General features: G+C 41.5%; 1 protein-coding gene across 3 annotated transcripts in view; it reads right to left on the minus strand.

Annotated features, from left to right (window-relative positions):
* Positions 1-18,623, minus strand: part of LOC115148545 (prolyl 4-hydroxylase subunit alpha-2) — a 40,104-nt gene extending 21,481 nt beyond the window's left edge. The window contains exons 1-2 of one of the 3 annotated variants that reach the window (XM_029690517.1): positions 18,374-18,623; positions 247-349 (exon numbers count right to left, since the gene is read on the minus strand). In XM_029690517.1, the coding sequence (XP_029546377.1) occupies positions 247-331 (85 nt within the window). In that variant the 5' untranslated portion in view covers positions 332-349; positions 18,374-18,623. The remainder of the gene's footprint in view (positions 1-246; positions 350-18,373) is intronic. The other 2 variants (XM_029690516.1, XM_029690515.1) reach the window with 2 other exon arrangements.
* Between the last annotated feature and the right edge of the window lie 742 nt (positions 18,624-19,365).

Below are 19,365 nucleotides of genomic sequence, written 5' to 3' on the forward strand. Positions count from 1 at the left end.
GGAGCACGGGGTGAAATCTCTTCAGATTACCTCAACAAATCGACAACTAGAATGCCAAAGGTCTGCAAGGCTGTAATTGCTGCAAATGGAGGATTCTTTGTCGAAAGCAAAGTTTGAAGGACACAATTATGTCAACATCTTGACTATATTTCCTATTCATTTTGCAACTCATTTCATGTATGGTTTCATGGAAAACAAGGACATTTCTAAGTGACCCCAAACTTTTGAACGTTAGTGTAGGTTTACCTATAGAGGTGTAGACTTCAGCCTGAACGCTCCAGAAGCAGCAGCAAACCAGAGCCAGGGCTAGGAGAAACAGGTGTTTCCTCATTGTACCGGTAGATAAGACCTGCAATGACATCATACAATCACATCAATTAGTCATTATATTTAATTCAATACAACTTGATGTATCCTCTCATGGGCAATTAAGACAGGCAAGTCAGTTGGTCATATGCATTTTAATGATCCACACAACAAATTACATTAGGCTACTGTACTATCAGAGATGTGATATTGAAACAATTTTTAAAAAACAGGCAATGTCTTCATTATGAAAAAGTTTACGGTGCTGTTTGTACATAGTTTCCAACAGGCTTTTTACTATTCTGTTAGCCATTACCCACCAGCTGGGAGGCCCTGTGCGGTCTGGTGGTTTGTCATCCGAGTCTAAAAATGGCTGCAAAAGCAAAACTGAGGGCTGGCCCGCCACATGACTAATGAGAAATTATGACTCATAGGGTGAATCTATAAATCAGTCTTTTCGTTGATCATAGGATCTTAATTTGATCACCCTGTTGCAGGAGAACTTTCTTGCAGCGCAGGACCTTTTTAACTTGTAGTGTATTTGAGGTTTAAAAAGAGTTGGAAATGTCCACTTTGAAATCTCAGACTTGATTTTCCCCTTATGAAAAATTGGTCAATCCCTATAACAATGTCCATTCATTATAATCCATATGATTCCCATTTCCTGTTGCTGCAGGATGATTTTCCTGCTGTAGCAAACGGACTCAAATTAAAATCTTACATCTGTAGCAGAGCACTGGAGGAGAAGACTCACAAATTCCCTGCTAAAAGGCGGCAGGTAGCCTAGCGGTTAAGAGCATTGGGCCAGTAACCGAAAAGTCGGTGGTTCAAACCCCGAGCCGACTAGGCTAGAAATCTGTCAATGTGCCCTTGAGCAAGGCACTTAACATTAATTGCACCTGTAAGTCGCTCTGGATAAGAATGTCTGCTAAATGACTTAAAATGTTCAATGTAAAAGGTCTGGTTACCAACTACTGTATGTCTGGGTTAGGGGACAGGGCAGAGTGTATTATTAAAAAGCGGTCACATCTGCTTCCCTAATGGTTAACTAGTCTGTAAACCTGTCTGGCTCATAACATACGGAGAAATTACAGCAATTGATTGATAAAAATAGTATTTCGACTAAAGACAAAACAACATTTTCCACTTTCTCTTTCCTGTATAAAATCCCAAATACTGTTGACATAGACACACGTGACATCGTTCAGAGAGAGAGAGAGAGAGATTACAGGGAGGTTATACAGGGTGTAAAGCAGCATTGCACAGAGGGTCTAAACTCTCCCCAGCTGCTTCACCACAGCACTCCTCAGTGAGGGCTGTTTAACGCAGGTCTGTCTAATTAAGCACAGCTCACTTCACACGCCGTCTGAACCACTACCCCCCTAGCTTCTCCTTAATCCAACTCTAATTTTTGGATTATCGCCAACGAACTGCTGAAACACAGTGTGATACCTAACTGTCAAAAAATACCTCGCTTGAAGCATACTAAGCATCTGGAGAAGAATAAGACTAGCCTAATTTCTAAGTGATTGTGTCAGGTTTTGACAAAGTTGAGACAATAGATTTAAACATTCTTAAATATTTGTCACTAGTCTTACATTATGCTTGAAATTGTTTAGTACTATGCTATACTTTTGAAAGTGAAACACTGATAGGGGGCAGAATGTATGGATAGATTTATATGTGCAGAATATGCTATGTTTTGGCAGACAGTCGTTTTTATCTAAATAAAACCAATCCCTTGAGCCTTTCCAGATGAGTCCAACAACATATTTGTGATCAACGGAGAGTAACAGTCACTTCCCAGAAGAAGAGATCCATCCGGGACAATGACATATGCTATGAGAAAGAGGAGCGGAGGAGGAACTAGAAGTTCTAGCTAAAGCACTATGTAGCTGACTGTGGCAGTCTTTGAAAAATTTAACAGATGAAAAAACAAAATGACTTTTTGTAAAGCAATTGTGGAATTTGATACATTCATGACAAAGGCAGATATTTAGTTAGAGAGCAGCTTACCATAACTAAATGGTATTTACCAAATGTCCGAACTAGTGTGTAGATGTGGAATTGCTGAGTAAGTGAATACTGTGTACTGTGAATTCAGCAGCATCATGCCACGCATCACTCCCGCCTCTAGTTCTTCTGACCTCCCACTCCCAGTTTGGCCAGTCATGGGTTAGTCCTGCAGTTCTGACCATTGGCAAGGTTTCCCCCTATATTAATTTAGCAGCGGCTGCTAAACTGTTGCCTTGCCACCGCTACAAAGAATATGATGTAATTATTGCCACCATTGGTATTGAAAGGACGGAGGACAACGTGTGCAGGTAGGAGTTTACTTTGGAGAGCATAGTAAAAGGTTTCTGACTGAGAAATCAGGAAAAGTTTACTCAGCAGATGTCTCCATCTGGGGCATGTTCTAATGCTGTTGGAGCTCAGCTGAAAGAAAGTTCCATGGAAGAGCATCTGGCTTGTACACGCAATGGTTGTCTACGGCCAGTCAGATTCCAGTAGGGGACATCTCCAATTCACAAGTCCAATTAGAGAGTAAATAATACACTACCGTACTCTTCGTGTACTGATACAAGTGAAAAATACTACAGTACATTTTGCATTAATACAAACAGGCTTATACTGTATCATTTTTCTTTCAACTTAACATTGGCCCTCGGGCTGGGATGAACTCACAGTGAAACTGTTGTGTCAATCTATCATCCTGTCAAGTGAATCAGTGAAGATGGATAAAGGGCATGATCATGCACAAACACACACCCTCCCCAGGCTGAGATAATGCAGAGACAACCCACTCAAGCCTCAGACTTCACCTTTCCAGATTTCTGTCATAGCCTAATGTTAACTCATTCCTCACAACACACTGCTAGAACATACATCCCACAACCCCTTTCACCTATGGAGGTCCCAACAGGGAGGCCCGACCGATTGCTCCCTTCCATCTCTGCAGCACACCGGTCCTATTTTCAGTCATATTTTTTCCACATTCTCTAGGTGTTACTTGAGTTGACAAGAACACAGCTCTGAACCATTCCAGAGCAGGATAATGTAGTGTGTGACCTTTCCAGTATTTATTATGAGCTGTGATCCAGTAAGCCCCAGGGGTTAAATTGTTCCGGGACCTGGTACCTGTGATCCAAATGAGAGCCAGGCAGAGCTGAAACCTTTCACTTGTTGTCCACACAACATTTTCCACAGCCAACAACACGGGTAAGCAACAGCGGAATCAGAAAACTCCATGGTAGAATAGTTGACCTATTCAACTGTTCAGCCTGTCACATTCTGTGCGAGAAAATAATATTCCTCTCAAGGTGTATTCAAATTGCGAGTGGGAGATGGAGAGAAATATGCATGCCCAGTTATTGTAGCCTATAACATTATGAATGCATTCGAGGGAGAAAAAAACACCTTTGAAAGCTTTTTTGATGGCAACTGTTAAAAGAGGAGGATTCCCTGAACTTTCTTATGGAAGCCCTGAAGCCCAAGGCAAAAAAAAAGTCACTTAGACTCTTGGAATTATTTAGTTAGTATCTCGTTTGAGCAACTTAGTAAAAAAATGTTTTTACTAAATTCTTCAAATTAGATAATATGTTGTTCAAACAAGATACTAAGTCGTTTGAACGACTTATCTTGTTTGAATGACTTAATTGTTCTTTTGTCTATATAGACATCTTTTGTTATGCAGCTTGTCAGACCTTGTAACGGTTGCTGCAGCAGTTCATACACTGATTCTATCCATTGACATGAGTGGGCTGCTTTTGAATACCAGAGCATGTAGGTGGGCGAGTGTGGAGCGAGGAGCAGAGCATAATTTCAGCAGATTAAAAAAAATGGTTTGCCTTCTCTTCTACTCCAATTTCACTCTGGGCATGCTCTGCCTAGCATTTTTCATTTCCTTTATCACTATTCTTTGAATTACTGTGACCCCACCCACAGTAGCCAATATCTAGTGTCTATTCTACTTTCTACCATCAAGATATGTAGTTTATATTTTGAAGGACTTAAAATGTATTAAATTATGGTTTTAGGTAGGCAATATATTGGCTACTGAAAATATACATTTTTTCTTTGAATAGAAACACCATATGTAAATCAATTTAATTAAGCTAAAAAAAAATCATGAACACCACATTCATGTCAATAGGAAGAACAGTCATTTTGTCTTCCATTTTGTATTCACTCACTATCGAAAAAGGATTAACACCCAACAACAAAAAACCCTAGTGTATTGAAATGAGTCAATTTGACTAAATTACTCACTCAGAATATATACATATATATATACACACACACACACACACACACACACACACACACACACACACACACACACACACACACACACATACATACACACACATATACACACACACACACACACACACACACACACACACGTTTAAAAGATTATCCAAAATGTGACCAAAGGACAATATTCAGAAAGTATTTCAAAACCCACGCAGGCTATTTGATTGACAACGATTCTTCTGTAAAAATGCTAAATACTATTTTGAGACTATTTCAAAATGTAGGTAACCTCTCTCAATAAGATTTAGTGCAGACTAGGCCTGACACAAAATGTTATAATAGTAGCCCGCTTTGACAACAATTCAGTGAATGCAACGAGTATTAGATAGAGACTGAATAAAGAGAGAAGATACAAAACACAACTGGTCAGAGACAAAATATTTGTAGGACAAATTCATATTTCACACGGTGACTTTAGTGTTTGCATTTAGCCTACAACATGTCATGGAACTTCTGGAAGCATGGCCCCATCCTGTAAAGTGGCACAGAACACCTAGAGCGCCCAAAGGAGGTTTCTACACATCTCCCAGTCTTTGCCCTGCGTCCACTCTGAATGCACACCACACACACCCTCTATGGCACCCTTCAAACTTCAGCTGCTTTCAAATGAGCTACAACTCCGTCCACACACCCTGGTCCACACTTTTGCTTCCCCTCTTTCTGCCACATCACAAAGTGAATGCACAAGCTGCATTTGAATGCCTTCAGGGACCAGCGCCTGCAGGTTTCTGGGAGGGGGCCTTTGCAGGGTCTCCAAAACAATGTACACATTTACGATGTCAATGTTGAGCATCCCCCAAAACACATACTTCCACCATTTTCCACCTGTGCATCCTTGTAAATAGCTCCTGTTGGTCAACCCCACTAATGTTCTTGTTGTAATTCATTACAAGCACAGGAACAGAAATAAATTACTACCACTTTTAAAAACAACTCCAAAACTCCTGCCTCTGTCACTTTAGGCCTAGGCGGTGTGGCACAAGGGTGAATGGTGGTACTTGGGGCAGAGACAATCCATGGAAACGTAGGCTCCCCTCTTGGGTGTGCTCTACCTCTCCCTCCACGCTCTCCTCTTCCTTTATCCCTCCATTCAATTCAATTCAAACGGCTTTATTGGCATGGGAAACATATGTTTACATTGCCAAAGCAAGTGAAATAAATATTAACCTTTCAAGTGTGAGTTCCAAATATCTCTAACGGTCGCCCCAGCGTGAGTTTTTTTATGCACGTGACGTTAGAACGTTCTCTCCATTCCAGAATGTGATCGTTACGCAACAGTACATTTAATCCGCGCTGCCCTCAAACCAAAGGCACGCAAGCCTGTTTTTATTTATAGGCTGTTTTCAACTTGTCAATTTCAAATTATTTCTAACAAGTTTTGTATTTTCTAAAAACAGTTTGAATTGAGGTGTGTTCCGCCTCATTCATTCACACAAAAGTAGCCATTTTTACTTTTGCGGATAATATTTTTTGTTGTTGTTGACATTTCTGACCCGGAAAAAAATTCCCCAACCACTTCGCAAATTATTTGCGCAGTTCAAGTCTGCAGACATTTGCGCATGTCCCGTCAGAACAGGATCTGCACACGTCTTCACATTTTCCGTCTTTTGCCCGCATCGCAGTCATTGTTTTCGTTACCATTAACAACTTTGTTAATGTGTGCGTTTCTATCAAAGTGCCTTATTACGTTATAATAGTTTCTGTATGTCGTTTCTACTGTAGCTCACTCTATGTATGGAGCATAGTATATTTGTGTATATTCCTTATAACCGTGGACACGCGAGGTAACGTTACTCATTTCATAACCTTTATGGTGTTATATTCAATCGTGCTTATGTAGCTAGCTACATTCTTCTATTAGCTCTGTAAAACAATGCTAATAGCATCAGAGAAGTATTAGCTTGTGTTGTATTTTAAAGCTACCCTGGCCTTATGACTCCCAAGTGGCGCTGCGGTCTAAGGCACAGCATCTCAGTGCTAGAGGCATCCCTACAGACACCCTGGTTCAAATCCAGGCTGCGTTTCTATCAAAGTAAGTGCCTTATTAGGTTAATAGTATCTATATGTGATTTGCATGTGAAATGTATGTCCAATTACAAAAAATACCATGTTCAGTAATCATCTCACCTGTTAGTTGGTGGTGAACTATGTGGCCATTGAGGGCAGCAGTGTCGATCAGATGGAAAAATATCTTCTTATACCACTTGGTCGTTTTCCGAGTGCATTCCACAAAGCTGTTTATCATGTCCGCCTTATCCACTACCCCCATGTTGAGGTTATAGTCAAGTACACAGTCTGGTTTGATTTTTCTCTCTCCCATCAGGTGGTCCACCTTCCCTGTGGCCGACATGGTTGCTGTATGGACAGTGGAGAGGACATGGACGTCTCGTTTGTCATGCCACTTTACTGCCAGCTGTTGACCGTTCTCCTTGAACTCCACCTCCCCTCTCTGCATCTTCCTGCATCCGAATGCCGGCATCCTCTTCCTGTTCGACCTGACTGTCCCACAGGCCCCTGTGCTGTTGGAGAGCAGATGCTGGAAGAGTGTGGGACTGCAGTAACAATTGTCCACATACAAAGTGTGTCCCTTGCTGAGATGAGGAGCCAGCATGGTCATCACCACGGACTCGGACACCCCAAGCCCCTCATAATGTTGGATGTCAGTGGTGGACCCTGTGTAAACTATAATGTCCTGGACAGAATCCTGTCTTCACGTCGCACATGACAAAGAACTTGACCCCAAACCTGTGCCTTTTGGAGGGAATATATTTACGCATCGCCAGCCTACCTTTCCCTAGCATCAGGTACTCATCAATGCATAGGTTCTTGTATGGCACAAAGACCTAACCAAATGCTGATGTCAGGCTGGTAAGAACATTTCTTATTTTGTATAATGGGTCACTTAGGATGGCAGTAGCATTGTTGACGAAATGCAGGCATCGCATCAGTACTGGGAAGCGGTCTTGGGAAAAGAGGGTGGCAAACATAGGATCTGTGCTCCAGTATTCTCTTAGGGAGTTCTTCTTTACTATCACCATGAGAAGGACTGTCAGCAGGAAGGTATACATCTCACTAAATGTGGTTGTCACCCATTTAGCAAGTTTCCCCTCACTCGATGTGTGCAGAGGGTCCCTGGTTCGAGCCCAGGTAGGGGCGAGGAGAGGGAAGCAATAGCGATTGGTCTCCTCTTCTATGTCTCCCACCAGCTCCTCCGTCAGAAACAACTTGAAGCCCTCTGCCTTAGATGGAAATGGCACTCTAGACTAGGACTCATCAAAGCAAACAGCAGGGCCAGGAGGGGTGAAGTGGCTGGCGACCTTCCAGCGACCACAGAACTCCTGTACTTCATCCACTGTCGGTCTGCCTCCATCACCACCAGCATCTTCAAAAGGGACCTGGGACTTCGTCAGTGGACAAGGAGTCCTCAGATTCAGGGTTCTCAATGGCTACAAGGTTGGGGGGAAGCTCCTCACTCTCAGAATCTGATTCCTGACTTTCATAGAATTGAAAAAAATATCCAGAATATCTGCATTTGTGAGTGGTCTCCTTTTGAAAGACATTGCTAATGCTACAGCTTAGCTCACTAGCTACATACATAAACAACACTGTGAGATGTTATGTGACTGACTGCCCGGCACGCGCCACTTGTATCAATAAATCACTATCAGAAAATGTTTTGTGTGGTAATTACTTATATATTTACTGTTTTATTCACGTGTTTTCAATTACCGGTGACAAATCACGCATTTCGATTCTTGCATAGATTGTAATGGGTACATATTATGTGTGTAAAATACTTTTTTGAAGGTTGTACTGATTATGATGAGCTAAGCAAATTCCAGCTGTGTGTGGAGCCATGTTTGTTGACATACAATGCATTCTGGGTTTCACGTAATTGTCTGTCGGACCAAAGATGTTATAAATGAGGTGAGTAAGGGTTCACTCATTTTTTGAGAACTTCCGGAAATGAATGGTGGGATGTGAACGATGGTAGACAACACACCCCCTTCAACATGCATACTATAAACAGACCAAACTCATCTTGTCTTCTCTTATTATCTTTGGTTTCTGTGAGAGAAAAAAGCATGGCAGCGAGCAGAAACTACCCATCGTCGGATTACTTTCGATTTCTAAAGTGTTTTACTCAATTATTTCGATCAATGGTGAGCTCACACGTGATGTGATTAATTATAAATAGTAATTTCTATTAGCTAATTCATTTTGTAGTTTGTCAGCTGAGAGTAATACAAATATGACCGGTTTGTGTTTAGTCAATCTTTCCTCAGTTAGCGCTAGGACAAAGCTGTGCTTTGGCAAAGTGGGTGGGGTTATTTCCTGCCTGTTTGGCCCTGTCCGGGGGTATCATCGGATGGGGCCACAGTGTCTTCTGATCCCTCCTGTCTCAGCCTCCAGTATTTATGCTGCAGTAGTTTATGTGTCGGGGGCTAGGGTCAGTCTGTTACATCTGGAGTATTTCTCTTGTCTTATCCGGTGTCCTGTGTGAATTTATATATGCTCTCTCTAATTCTCTCTTTCTCTCTTTCTTTCTTTCTTTCTCTCGGAGGACCTGAGCCCTAGGACCATGCCTCAGGACTACCTGGCATGATGACTCCTTGCTGTCCCCAGTCCACCTGGCCATGCTGCTGCTCCAGTTTCAACTGTTCTGCATGCGGCTATGGAACCCTGACCTGTTCACCGGACGTGCTTGTTGCACCCTCGACAACTACTATGATTATTATTTGACCATGTTCTGTTATAATATCCACCCGGCACAGCCAGAAGAGGACTGGCCACCCCTCATAGCCTGGTTCCTCTCTAGGTTTCTTCCTAGGTTTTTTGCCTTTCTAGGGAGTTTTTCCTAGGGAGTTTTTCCTAGCCACCGTGCTTCTTTCACATGCATTGCTTGCTGTTTGGGGGTATTAGGCTGGGTTTCTGTACAGCACTTTGAGATTTCAGCTGATGTATGAAGGGCTATATAAATACATTTGATTTGATTTGATTTTGATTTGACAAATGTAGCCTACATTTTTTCCAGTTTGGATGATTGTTTTATGCTGTAGATACTTCTGTAAATGTCTGAACATTGCATCCAAAACTAAACTGCTCACATTCTGGACACAACTTTGTAAGGACTGTGTTTGTGCAAAATGTTTCTGAAAAAAACAATGTGGCCAGCTCAAATGCTGATTGTTGTGTCATTCGAAACTGGCCGTTCTAAATAAGCATTCTAATCACACCGGTGTGATCATACCCTACAGGGACCACTGTAGAATGATCACACCCATGTGATGGTACATGTGAAAGGGTTAAACAAAAGTGAAATAAACAAAAAATGTACAGTAAACATCACACTCACAAAAGTTCCAAAGGAATAGAGACATTTCAAATGTCATATTATGGCTATGTACAGTGTTATAACAATGTGCAAATAAAAATAAGTACAAAAGGGAAAATAAATAAACATAAATGTGGGTTGTATTTACAATGGTGTTTGTTCCTCACTGTTTGCACTTTTCTTGTGGCAACAAGTCACACATCTTGCTGTTGTGATGGCACACTGGTATTTCACCCAATAGATATGGGAGTTGATCACAATTGGATTTGTTTTTTTTAATTCTTTGTGGGTCTGTGTAATCTGAGGAAAATATGTCTCTCTAATATGGTCATACATTTGGCAGGATGTTAGGAAGTGAGGCTCAGTTTCCACCTCATGGGCAGTGCGCACATAGCCTGTCTTCGCTTGAGAGCCAGGTCTGCCTATGGCGGCCTCTCTCAATAGCAAGGCTATGTTCACTGAGTCTGTACATAGTCAAAGCTTTCCTTAAGTTTGGGTCAGTCACAATGGTCAGGTATGCAGAATACTGTGTACTCTCTGTTTAGGGCCAAATAGCATTCTAGTTTGCGACGTTTTTTTTGTTAATTCTTTCCAATGTGTCAAGTAATCATCTTTTTTTTTCTTCTCATGATTTGGTTGGGTCCAATTGTGTTGCTGTCCTGGGGTTCTGTGGGGTCTGTTTGTGAACAGAGCCTCAGGACCAGCTTGCTTAGGGGACTCTTCTCCAGGTTCATCTCTTTGTAGGTGATGGCTTTGTTATGGAAGGTTTGGGAATTGCTTCCTTTTAGGTGGTAAAATAATTTAATGTCTCTTTTCTGGTTTTTGATCATTAGCGGGTATCAGCCTAATTCTGCTCTGCATGCATTATTTGGTGTTTTACATTGCACATTTTTGCAGAATTCTGCATGGAAAGTCTCAATATGGTGTTTGTCCCATTTCGTGAATTCTTGGTTGGTGAGCAGACATCAGACCTCACAGGCAAAAAGGGCAATGGGTTCTATAACTGAATCAACTATTTTTAACCAGATCCGAACTGGTATGTTGAATGTTATATGCCATTTGATGGCATAGAAATCCAAGACGGCGTAGCAGTCAGACGTCTTTGTCCTGTCGTGTCCCTTGTATATATCTTTTTACATATTTTTCTTCGCATATCTTTTTAGAATATTTTCCTAAACCTCAAAACTTCGTAATACTCTCCTGCAACCCGCCTCACCCAATGTGTCGTGGATCTGGGTTTTTTTCTAAAGTATTTCTATTTACTTCGGATCTGGAATCCCTCAACTGAAGCTAGAAAGCTAACTACCTACCAGCTATCAGTCAGCAAACCATTGCTAGCGGTCATCAGCCAACCTTTAGCTTGGAAAGCTCTCACCAGTTCGAACAACGTGACTCAAACCAGAGCATAACGGACATATTATAATATTTTTTCCCCATATCCCCGGATTCCTACCGCAAACTCTGAACATTTTCATCTGGATCTTCGCAACTAGCTAACCGCAATCCTCGGTGACTACTCCTGGCTAGCATTTCCATCCCGGAGCAAGCACCAATTAGCCTGAAGCTAGCCCAGCCAGGGCTCCTGTGCTACCACCGAAGCCCACTCCTGGGCTACAATATCCGGACCCCTTCTACTGCTGGTACGGGGCACGGAACCCCGCTGATCCTCTACGACTGGAATACCGATATAATCTGCCCGAGGATTCCAACAGGCCCCTCAGGCGCGACGTCCGCTGAAGGCCCATTCTGCTAACCGCGGCCTACTAGCTACCTAGAGGTACTTGGAACCCAACTAATTTCACGACTGGTCTATCGACATCACCTCACGAAGAGGCAAAAACAGACTTACCCCCATCGCGATGTCCCCCAAAGGCTAACTTGCTAGCCCCGGTCTGTTACCTGCTAGCTTGCTTGCCCCGGTCTGCTAACTGCTAGCTTGCCTGCCCCGGTCTGCTAACTGCTAGCTTGCCTGCCCCGGTCTGCTAACTGCTAGCTTGCCTGCCCCGGTCTGCTAACTGCTAGCTTGCCTGCCCCGGTCTGCTAACTGCTAGCCTGCCTGCCCCGGTCTGCTAACTGCTAGCCCCGGTCTGCCAACTGCTTGCTTGCTAACCCGGCCTGCTAACTGCTAGCCCCGGTCTGCCAACTGCTTGCTTGCTAACCCGGTCTGCTAACTGCTAGCTTGCTAGCCCTGGTATGCTAACTGCTAGCTTATTTAGCCCCGGCCTACTAACTGTCTGAATCGCCGTGTCCACAGTCAGCCCAACCACTCACTGGACCCATGTGTTCACTTGGCTACGCATGCCTCTCTCTAATATCAATATGCCTTGTCCATTACTGTCCTGGTTAGTGATTATTGTCTTATTTCACTGTAGAGCCTCTAGCCCTGCTCAATATGCCTTAACCAACCATGTTGTTCCACCTCCTACATATGCGATGACATCACCTGGTTTAAACGTCTCTAGAGACTATATTTCTCTCATCATTACTCAATGCCTAGGTTTACCTCCAATGTACTCACATCCTACCTTACCTTTGTCTGTACACTTTGCCTTGAATCTATGCTATCGTGCCCAGAAACCTGCTCCTTTTACTCTCTGTTCCGAACGTGCTAGACGGCCAGTTCGTATAGCCTTTAGCCGTACCCTTATCCTACTTCTCCTGTTTCTCTGGTGATGTGGAGGTTAATCCAGGTCCTGCAGTGCCTAGCTCCACTCCCACTCCCCAGGGGCTCTCATTTGTTGACTTCTGTAACCGTAAAAGCCTTGGTTTCATGCATGTTAACATTAGAAGCCTCCTCCCTAAGTTTGTTTTACTCACTGCTTTAGCACACTCTGCCAACCTGGATGTCTTAGCCATGTCGGAATTCTGGCTTAGGAAAACCACCAAAAACCCTGAAATCTCCATCATATACATATATATATATATATATATATATATATATATATATATATATATATATATATATATATATATATATATATATAGAGAAGAGGGTGGGGCTCAAGCTGCACCCTGTCTCACCATATGTCATTGTGGAAATTTTAACCGCACACTTGTTTGTGTACATGGATTTAATCATGTTGTATGTTTTTCCCCCAACACCACTTTCAATCAATTTGTCTAGCAGACCCTCATGCCAAATTGAGTCAAAAGCTTTTTTTAAAGCAACAAAGCATGAAGACTTTGCCTTTGTTTTGGTTTGTTTGTCAATTAGGGTGTGCAGGGTGAATACGTGGTCAGTTGTACGGACATTTGCTCAGTACATTGTTTTCACTGAGGAAATATACAAGTCTGCTGTTAATGCTCCTGCAGAGGATGTTCCCAAGGTTGCTGTTAACGCATATCCCACAGTAGTTATTGGTGTCATATTTGTATACACTTTTGTTGATTGGGGTGATCAGTCCTTGGTTCCAAATATTGGGGAAGATTCCAGAGCTGAGGATTATGTTAAAGAGTTTAAGTATAACGAATTGGAATTTGTGGTCTGTATATTTTATCATTTAATTTAAGATACCATCAACACCACAGGCCTTTTTGGGTAAGCGGGTTTGTATTTTGTCCTGTAGTTCATTCAATGTAATTGGAGAATCCAATGGGTTCTGGTAGTCTTTAATAGTTGATTCTAAGATGTGTATTTGATCTTGTACATGCTTTTGCTGTTTGTTCTTTGTTATAGAGCCAAAAAGATTGGATAAGTGGTTTATCCATACATCTCTGTTTTGGATAGATAACTTTCTGTGTTGTTGTTTGTTTAGTGTGTTCCAAATTTCCCAGAGGTTGTTAGATTCTATGGATTCTTCAATTACATTGAGCTGATTTTTGAAGTGCTGTTTCTTCGTTTTCCGTAGTCTATTTCTGTAGTATTTTAGTTATTCACCATAGTGAAGGCATAGGCTCAACAAATCTCCTTCAAATTCAACACTCTAGGAGCTCCTCATTTCGGAGGAACATGGGAGCAAGAGGTCAAATCGGTGAAGACAGCGCTACGAGTTGTTCTAGGTGACCAAAATGTGACCGAAACAGTCTTGTGGACCATCCTGATAGAGGTGGAAGGGATACTGAACTCCAAACCCTTGGGATATCTCTCTGCAGACATCGCTGACCTAGATCCGGTCACACCGAATCTGCTCTTGATGGGACGCCGAGATGCATTACTTCCTCAAGCCATGTATACTGATACCAACCTCATCGGCAGATGCTGGTGGAGGCACAGCCAGATCTTGGCTGACCATTTCTGGGCCCAATTCATTCGGGATTACCTACCAAGCCTACAGCACAGAGGGAATTGCGGAGAAATACAGCCAGCCTGGACACTGGCCAAGTAGTAATGATAGTGGACCCTCAACTGCCTCTGGATTCCTGGCCAGTGGGTCATATCACCATTTTTCTTGGTCAATCTCCACAAAGGAACTCTGGAGCTCTGTCAGAGTTACCATCATGTTCTTGGTAAACTCCCTGACCAAGGCCCTTCTCCCCCGATTGCTCAGTATGGTGGTTCCAACATTCTATTGGCATGTTCTTGGGGACCTTCAATGCTGCAGAAATGTTTTGGTACCCTTCCCACGATCTCTGCCTCGGAGCTCTATGGACAATTCATTCAACCTCATGGCTTGGTTTTTGCTCTGGCGTGCACTGTCAACGGTTGGACCTTATATAGACAGGTGTGCCTTTCCAAATCATGTCCAATCAATTGAATTTACCACAGGTGGACTCCAATCAAGTTGAAGAAACATCTCAAGGATGATCAATAGAAACAGGATGCACCTGAGCTAAATTTCGAGACTCATAGCAAAGGGTCTGAATACTTATCTAAATAAGTTCTTTTTTTCTTTTTTTTCTAGTACATTTGCAAAAATTCCTAAAAACCGGTTTCGCTTTGTCATTATGGAGTACTGTGTGTAGATTGATGCACACTTTTTTTCTCTCATCCATTTTAGAATAAGGCTGTACTGTAGTTAAATGTGGAAAAAGTTGACCAATGGGAACACTTTCATTGGCATAGACAACACCGTTCAGTCAAGAGCGTCTAACCCAGGGCTCTCCAACCCTGTTTCCGGAGAGCTACCCTCCTGTAGGTTTTCAATCCAACCCCAGTTGTAACTAACCTGATTCAGCTTATGACAAGAAAATGATTAATATCAGGTGCGCTAAATTAGGGTTGGAATGAAACTTTGACACACCCATTCCTTTCGACACAGCCATTACTCCGAGACCAGTCCAGGACACAGCTACCTATACTTGAGCTTTGCTCCTAACGTGAAGCACTGAGGCTAGCTAGGTTAGTTAGCTAGTTACCTATAAAGTTAGACTACAGTACATTTTAGGTATAGCAAACACAGCTAGCTAACTAGCTTAACTTGAATAGCTTGGTTTGTAGTGGTACTAGCATTTCCCGTTGTGGCCGAAACGATCACCAAATTGTACTGTACAACACTGCCTAGGTTAAAAGATACCTTATATTGCTAACTAGTTACAGACAGCAAAACAACTCCTGGTCCAGCTGGTCTTGGCTGGTGCCACTGCTTGCTGGTCTCGCAATTATTTTTCCCTCGCTGTCTCAACTCCTTTTCAGTTTATTCCAGCTCAAATAAATAGGGCTGTATGTTCTTATGTGAAAGACAATCTAAAAATGTTTCGTCGTCCAGCTTATCTTGGAAAGAGGAATCATCAGAAGCAGCCATTATAGCTAATTATTTAGAAATCTCGGATAGACAGTACACAGTAACATAGCCTGCCTTCGAGGGTGAGAACAAGGAAGTAGGTCTCCCATCAGGCTGTACAATGTTACACAACATACATTTTTAGATAAGGCAGCAGTCTCAATCAACCAAAGCAAGGTCCATACATAAATGGTTTGTTAAGATCGGTGTGGAAGAACTTGACTGGTCTGCACAGAGCCCCGACCTCAACCCCATCGAACACCTTTGGGGATGAATTGGAACACCGACTGCGAGCCAGGTCGGATCACCCGACCTCACGAATGCTCTTGAAGCTGAATGGAAGCAAGTTCGCACAGCAATGTTCCAACATCTAGTGGAAAGCCTTCCCAGAAGAGTGGAAGCTGTTAGAGCAGCAAAGTGAGAGGCCAACTCCAAAATAATGCCCATGATTTTGGAATGTATATGATTTGGGGATTAATCCAAATATCACACATGGCACTTTCCTATGGCCGGATATGGACTCATTCGATATCCAGAGATGTGTGACATCCTATTTTCACTCTTCATGTTGACAAATATCAACTGTATTCTCAAGATAAGAAGCTATATTGAGTCAAGATATGCATCTCTTGGCTGAGGTCCATATCCGGATCTTGCGATTCTTTTTGATATGCTGAAAATAAGTATGATTTCTGAATATTTTCTGAGTTATCATCACATGCTCAATAATGACAAATATGAAATCCATATTTTTCTTTCATGAACATATCATTTTTGAATTCCCTCCGGATATCATAGATGGTATGGCCGGATATGGACTCATTTGATATCCTGAGATAGGTCTATGTGGACATTTTATTTTCTCTATATGTTGACAAGCACTAACAGTAGGCCTATATAGCATATCTTCTCAGGATTTTGATATACTAAATAAGGACAATGTAATGTTTGTTTGAGTTTTGAGGACATGCTCAATAATTTGACAAATATTAAATCCATATAAATCTTTCAGACACTATAATGTTTTATTCCCTCTGGATAAAAGTTGTCACTATTTACCCCAGCCACAAAATTCTAAACCCGCCTACTTCAAGAATTTCCCTTCTTACAATCTGATTTTAAACCTAACCTTAACCACACTGTCAAGCTTATGCCTAACCTTAAATTAAGTGGTAACTAGCAGGGGTTGCTACCGGTTCAGGGAACAGAACTGAAAACCGGAAAATATATATTATTTTCTAGGAACAGAAACTGAAGCTGAAAAGAAAGGGATCCATATTGTTCCGGGAACAGAACCGTTATTTTAGAAGCATGGGAACCGGTTAATAACGATATTTTACATTCCAGGCATTTTTTTTCTAGTGTTGGGATTGGTACTCTGAATTTGCTATACTGCATTTATTTAAATAGAAAAAGCAGATGTGCTTTGGAAGTAGCAACTTGGATGAAATAGGTTGCCTTTTTGTGCCTTGTGTAGCCTACTACTGAATATGATGCAAATGTATGCTCAGATATGTCACCTTCATGTGAAGAAGTGCGTTGATTTCCGACGCCTGAACAAGGCAAAATAATTTGGGTGATGGACATTTCATAAATCAGATTTAGCCTATTTTCGATCAGACATACAATGATGAAACATTAAAATATCCATGATCCACATTGATTCACATATCATGTAAGGATATCTATTGAAATAAATCAGGTCAGGTAATGATTACAGAGATATGAATCATTTCTGAAAATATGTGGATTCGTTCATGCCTGAGTATATAAAGGCTTAGACATGTCAGCATGTTGACACACCCTTTCCGGAGTTCAGGCGCGTGTCTTGAACCTATCTCACCCCAAATATCTCCCTGGATTCATACCGTAGCAAGGAGATTTCAGAAGTCCGGATTGGATGCATGTAGAAACTGTCCCATTACAGAGAATATCCTAGCTCCGTATTATGAAATTAAAGACATGCTTATCTGGAGTAGGTCTACTCCTTTCGTGTAATAAAATGTCAGACATATATTGATAAAGATATCCCAAAGGTATTGACCCTTTTCCCTCAGTCTTTCAACCAAAATGATCAATGTGATGTCATTGAACCAACATGGAAAACTGACTGGATTTGCAAAAAGTAATCAATGTAAGAGCATTTAATCGTTTTTTCACATTAAATTCACGTTAGCTGACAACAAATCTAGACGTTGAACTGACGTCTGTGCCCAAGGGTTCTTGCTACAGTACTTCACTCCGTTATAATGCCTGAGACGTCAGCGAAGACGGCGATGTTTCTATAAATCACCGTGTGAAAAAGTTGTTTGAAAAAAAAATTATCATAAAAACAGTTGAGAGAAAGGTGAATGTCAATGTTACGTTCTAAATACATATTGCCTACCTAACCCTGAAAACCCTGAAGTTATAATGGAATTCTGTAATGTTGGTAAAACCTTCCAACAGTGGATACGTTGTTGCTGCAGCTACAGTTGCGAACAAGGCATGTAAGCAAGCGAATGCGCAAAAACGAGCATGCCAGTATTAAGCCTACCCAATTCACAATTTCATTCAATTATTATTCCTGAAATCTCAGGTTTGGCAACAAGAATGTCCGAAAAAGGGGTCAGTTGTTATTGACAACAATAGGCCTAGACATCATGTTACAGGATTTACATGCTGCGCTCCTCTGTGCAACACACATTTAAAAAAAAAAAAAAAAGATATCATGACAGTATGCATCTGGCACATTAAAATGTACATGTAAGCTTACCTTTTCGTTCCTTTGTGATTGTAAAATAATCCTACACCTTTAACAGTATGTACAAATCTATTGTAGACGCCCCGAGTTAGTGATCTGCAGAGATTCTTTCTCTGCCACGTACAGACCCTGGTCAAAAACCTTCTACAAAATGCGCACATCATTCTGGGACCCCTCAGCTCAAACCGTGGTCTTTGCATTACAACAGTAGGCTAAATCAGAGCCATATATATTGGCTACTGATGACAGCCATAAAATAAGGGCTATCATGTTGCACCTGGAAGGCAGATCCTTATTACCAAAGTTATGTATGATAAAACAGAAGGCCTACCTAGTGCATCAAATTACATTTTGAAACCGTCTGTGGAATGGTCAAAATTATTTTTGGAACTTGTCTGTACTTGACATTTCTCCGAAGCCAGTTAAACTGGAATATTCTGTACAGAATGAGTTCGACACGTCTTGGAGGAAGAAATACATTTGGGTATATTATGTTACATGATGCAACCTTCACAAATGCATAATGCTCTCTGGACCGAACGTAATTACGGTAATATAATAATCAAATCAAATTGTAGTAGTCACATGCGCCGAATACCTTACAGTGAAACGCTTACTTACGAGCCCCTAACCAACAAAGCAGTAACATTTTTTTTTTTTTAAATACGGTTAAGAATGAGAAATAAAAGTAACAAATAATTAAAGAGCAGCAGTAAAATAACAATAGCGAGACTATATACAGAGGGGTAATGAAAGAACAAGAGGAAAGTTTATGCCCTTCTGCAAATTTACAATTTTATATACAGTTGAAATCGGAACTTTACATCCACTTAGGTTGGAGTCATTAAAACTCATTATTCAACCACTCCACAAATTTCGTGTTAACAAACTATAGTTTTGGCAAGTCGGTTAGGACACCTACTTTGTGCATGACACAAGTAATTTTTCCAACAATTGTTTACAGACAGATTATTTCACTTATAATTCACTGTATCACAATTCCA

The sequence above is a fragment of the Salmo trutta genome, chromosome 15, assembly GCF_901001165.1.
Source record: "Salmo trutta chromosome 15, fSalTru1.1, whole genome shotgun sequence".
NCBI lineage: Eukaryota > Metazoa > Chordata > Actinopteri > Salmoniformes > Salmonidae > Salmo > Salmo trutta.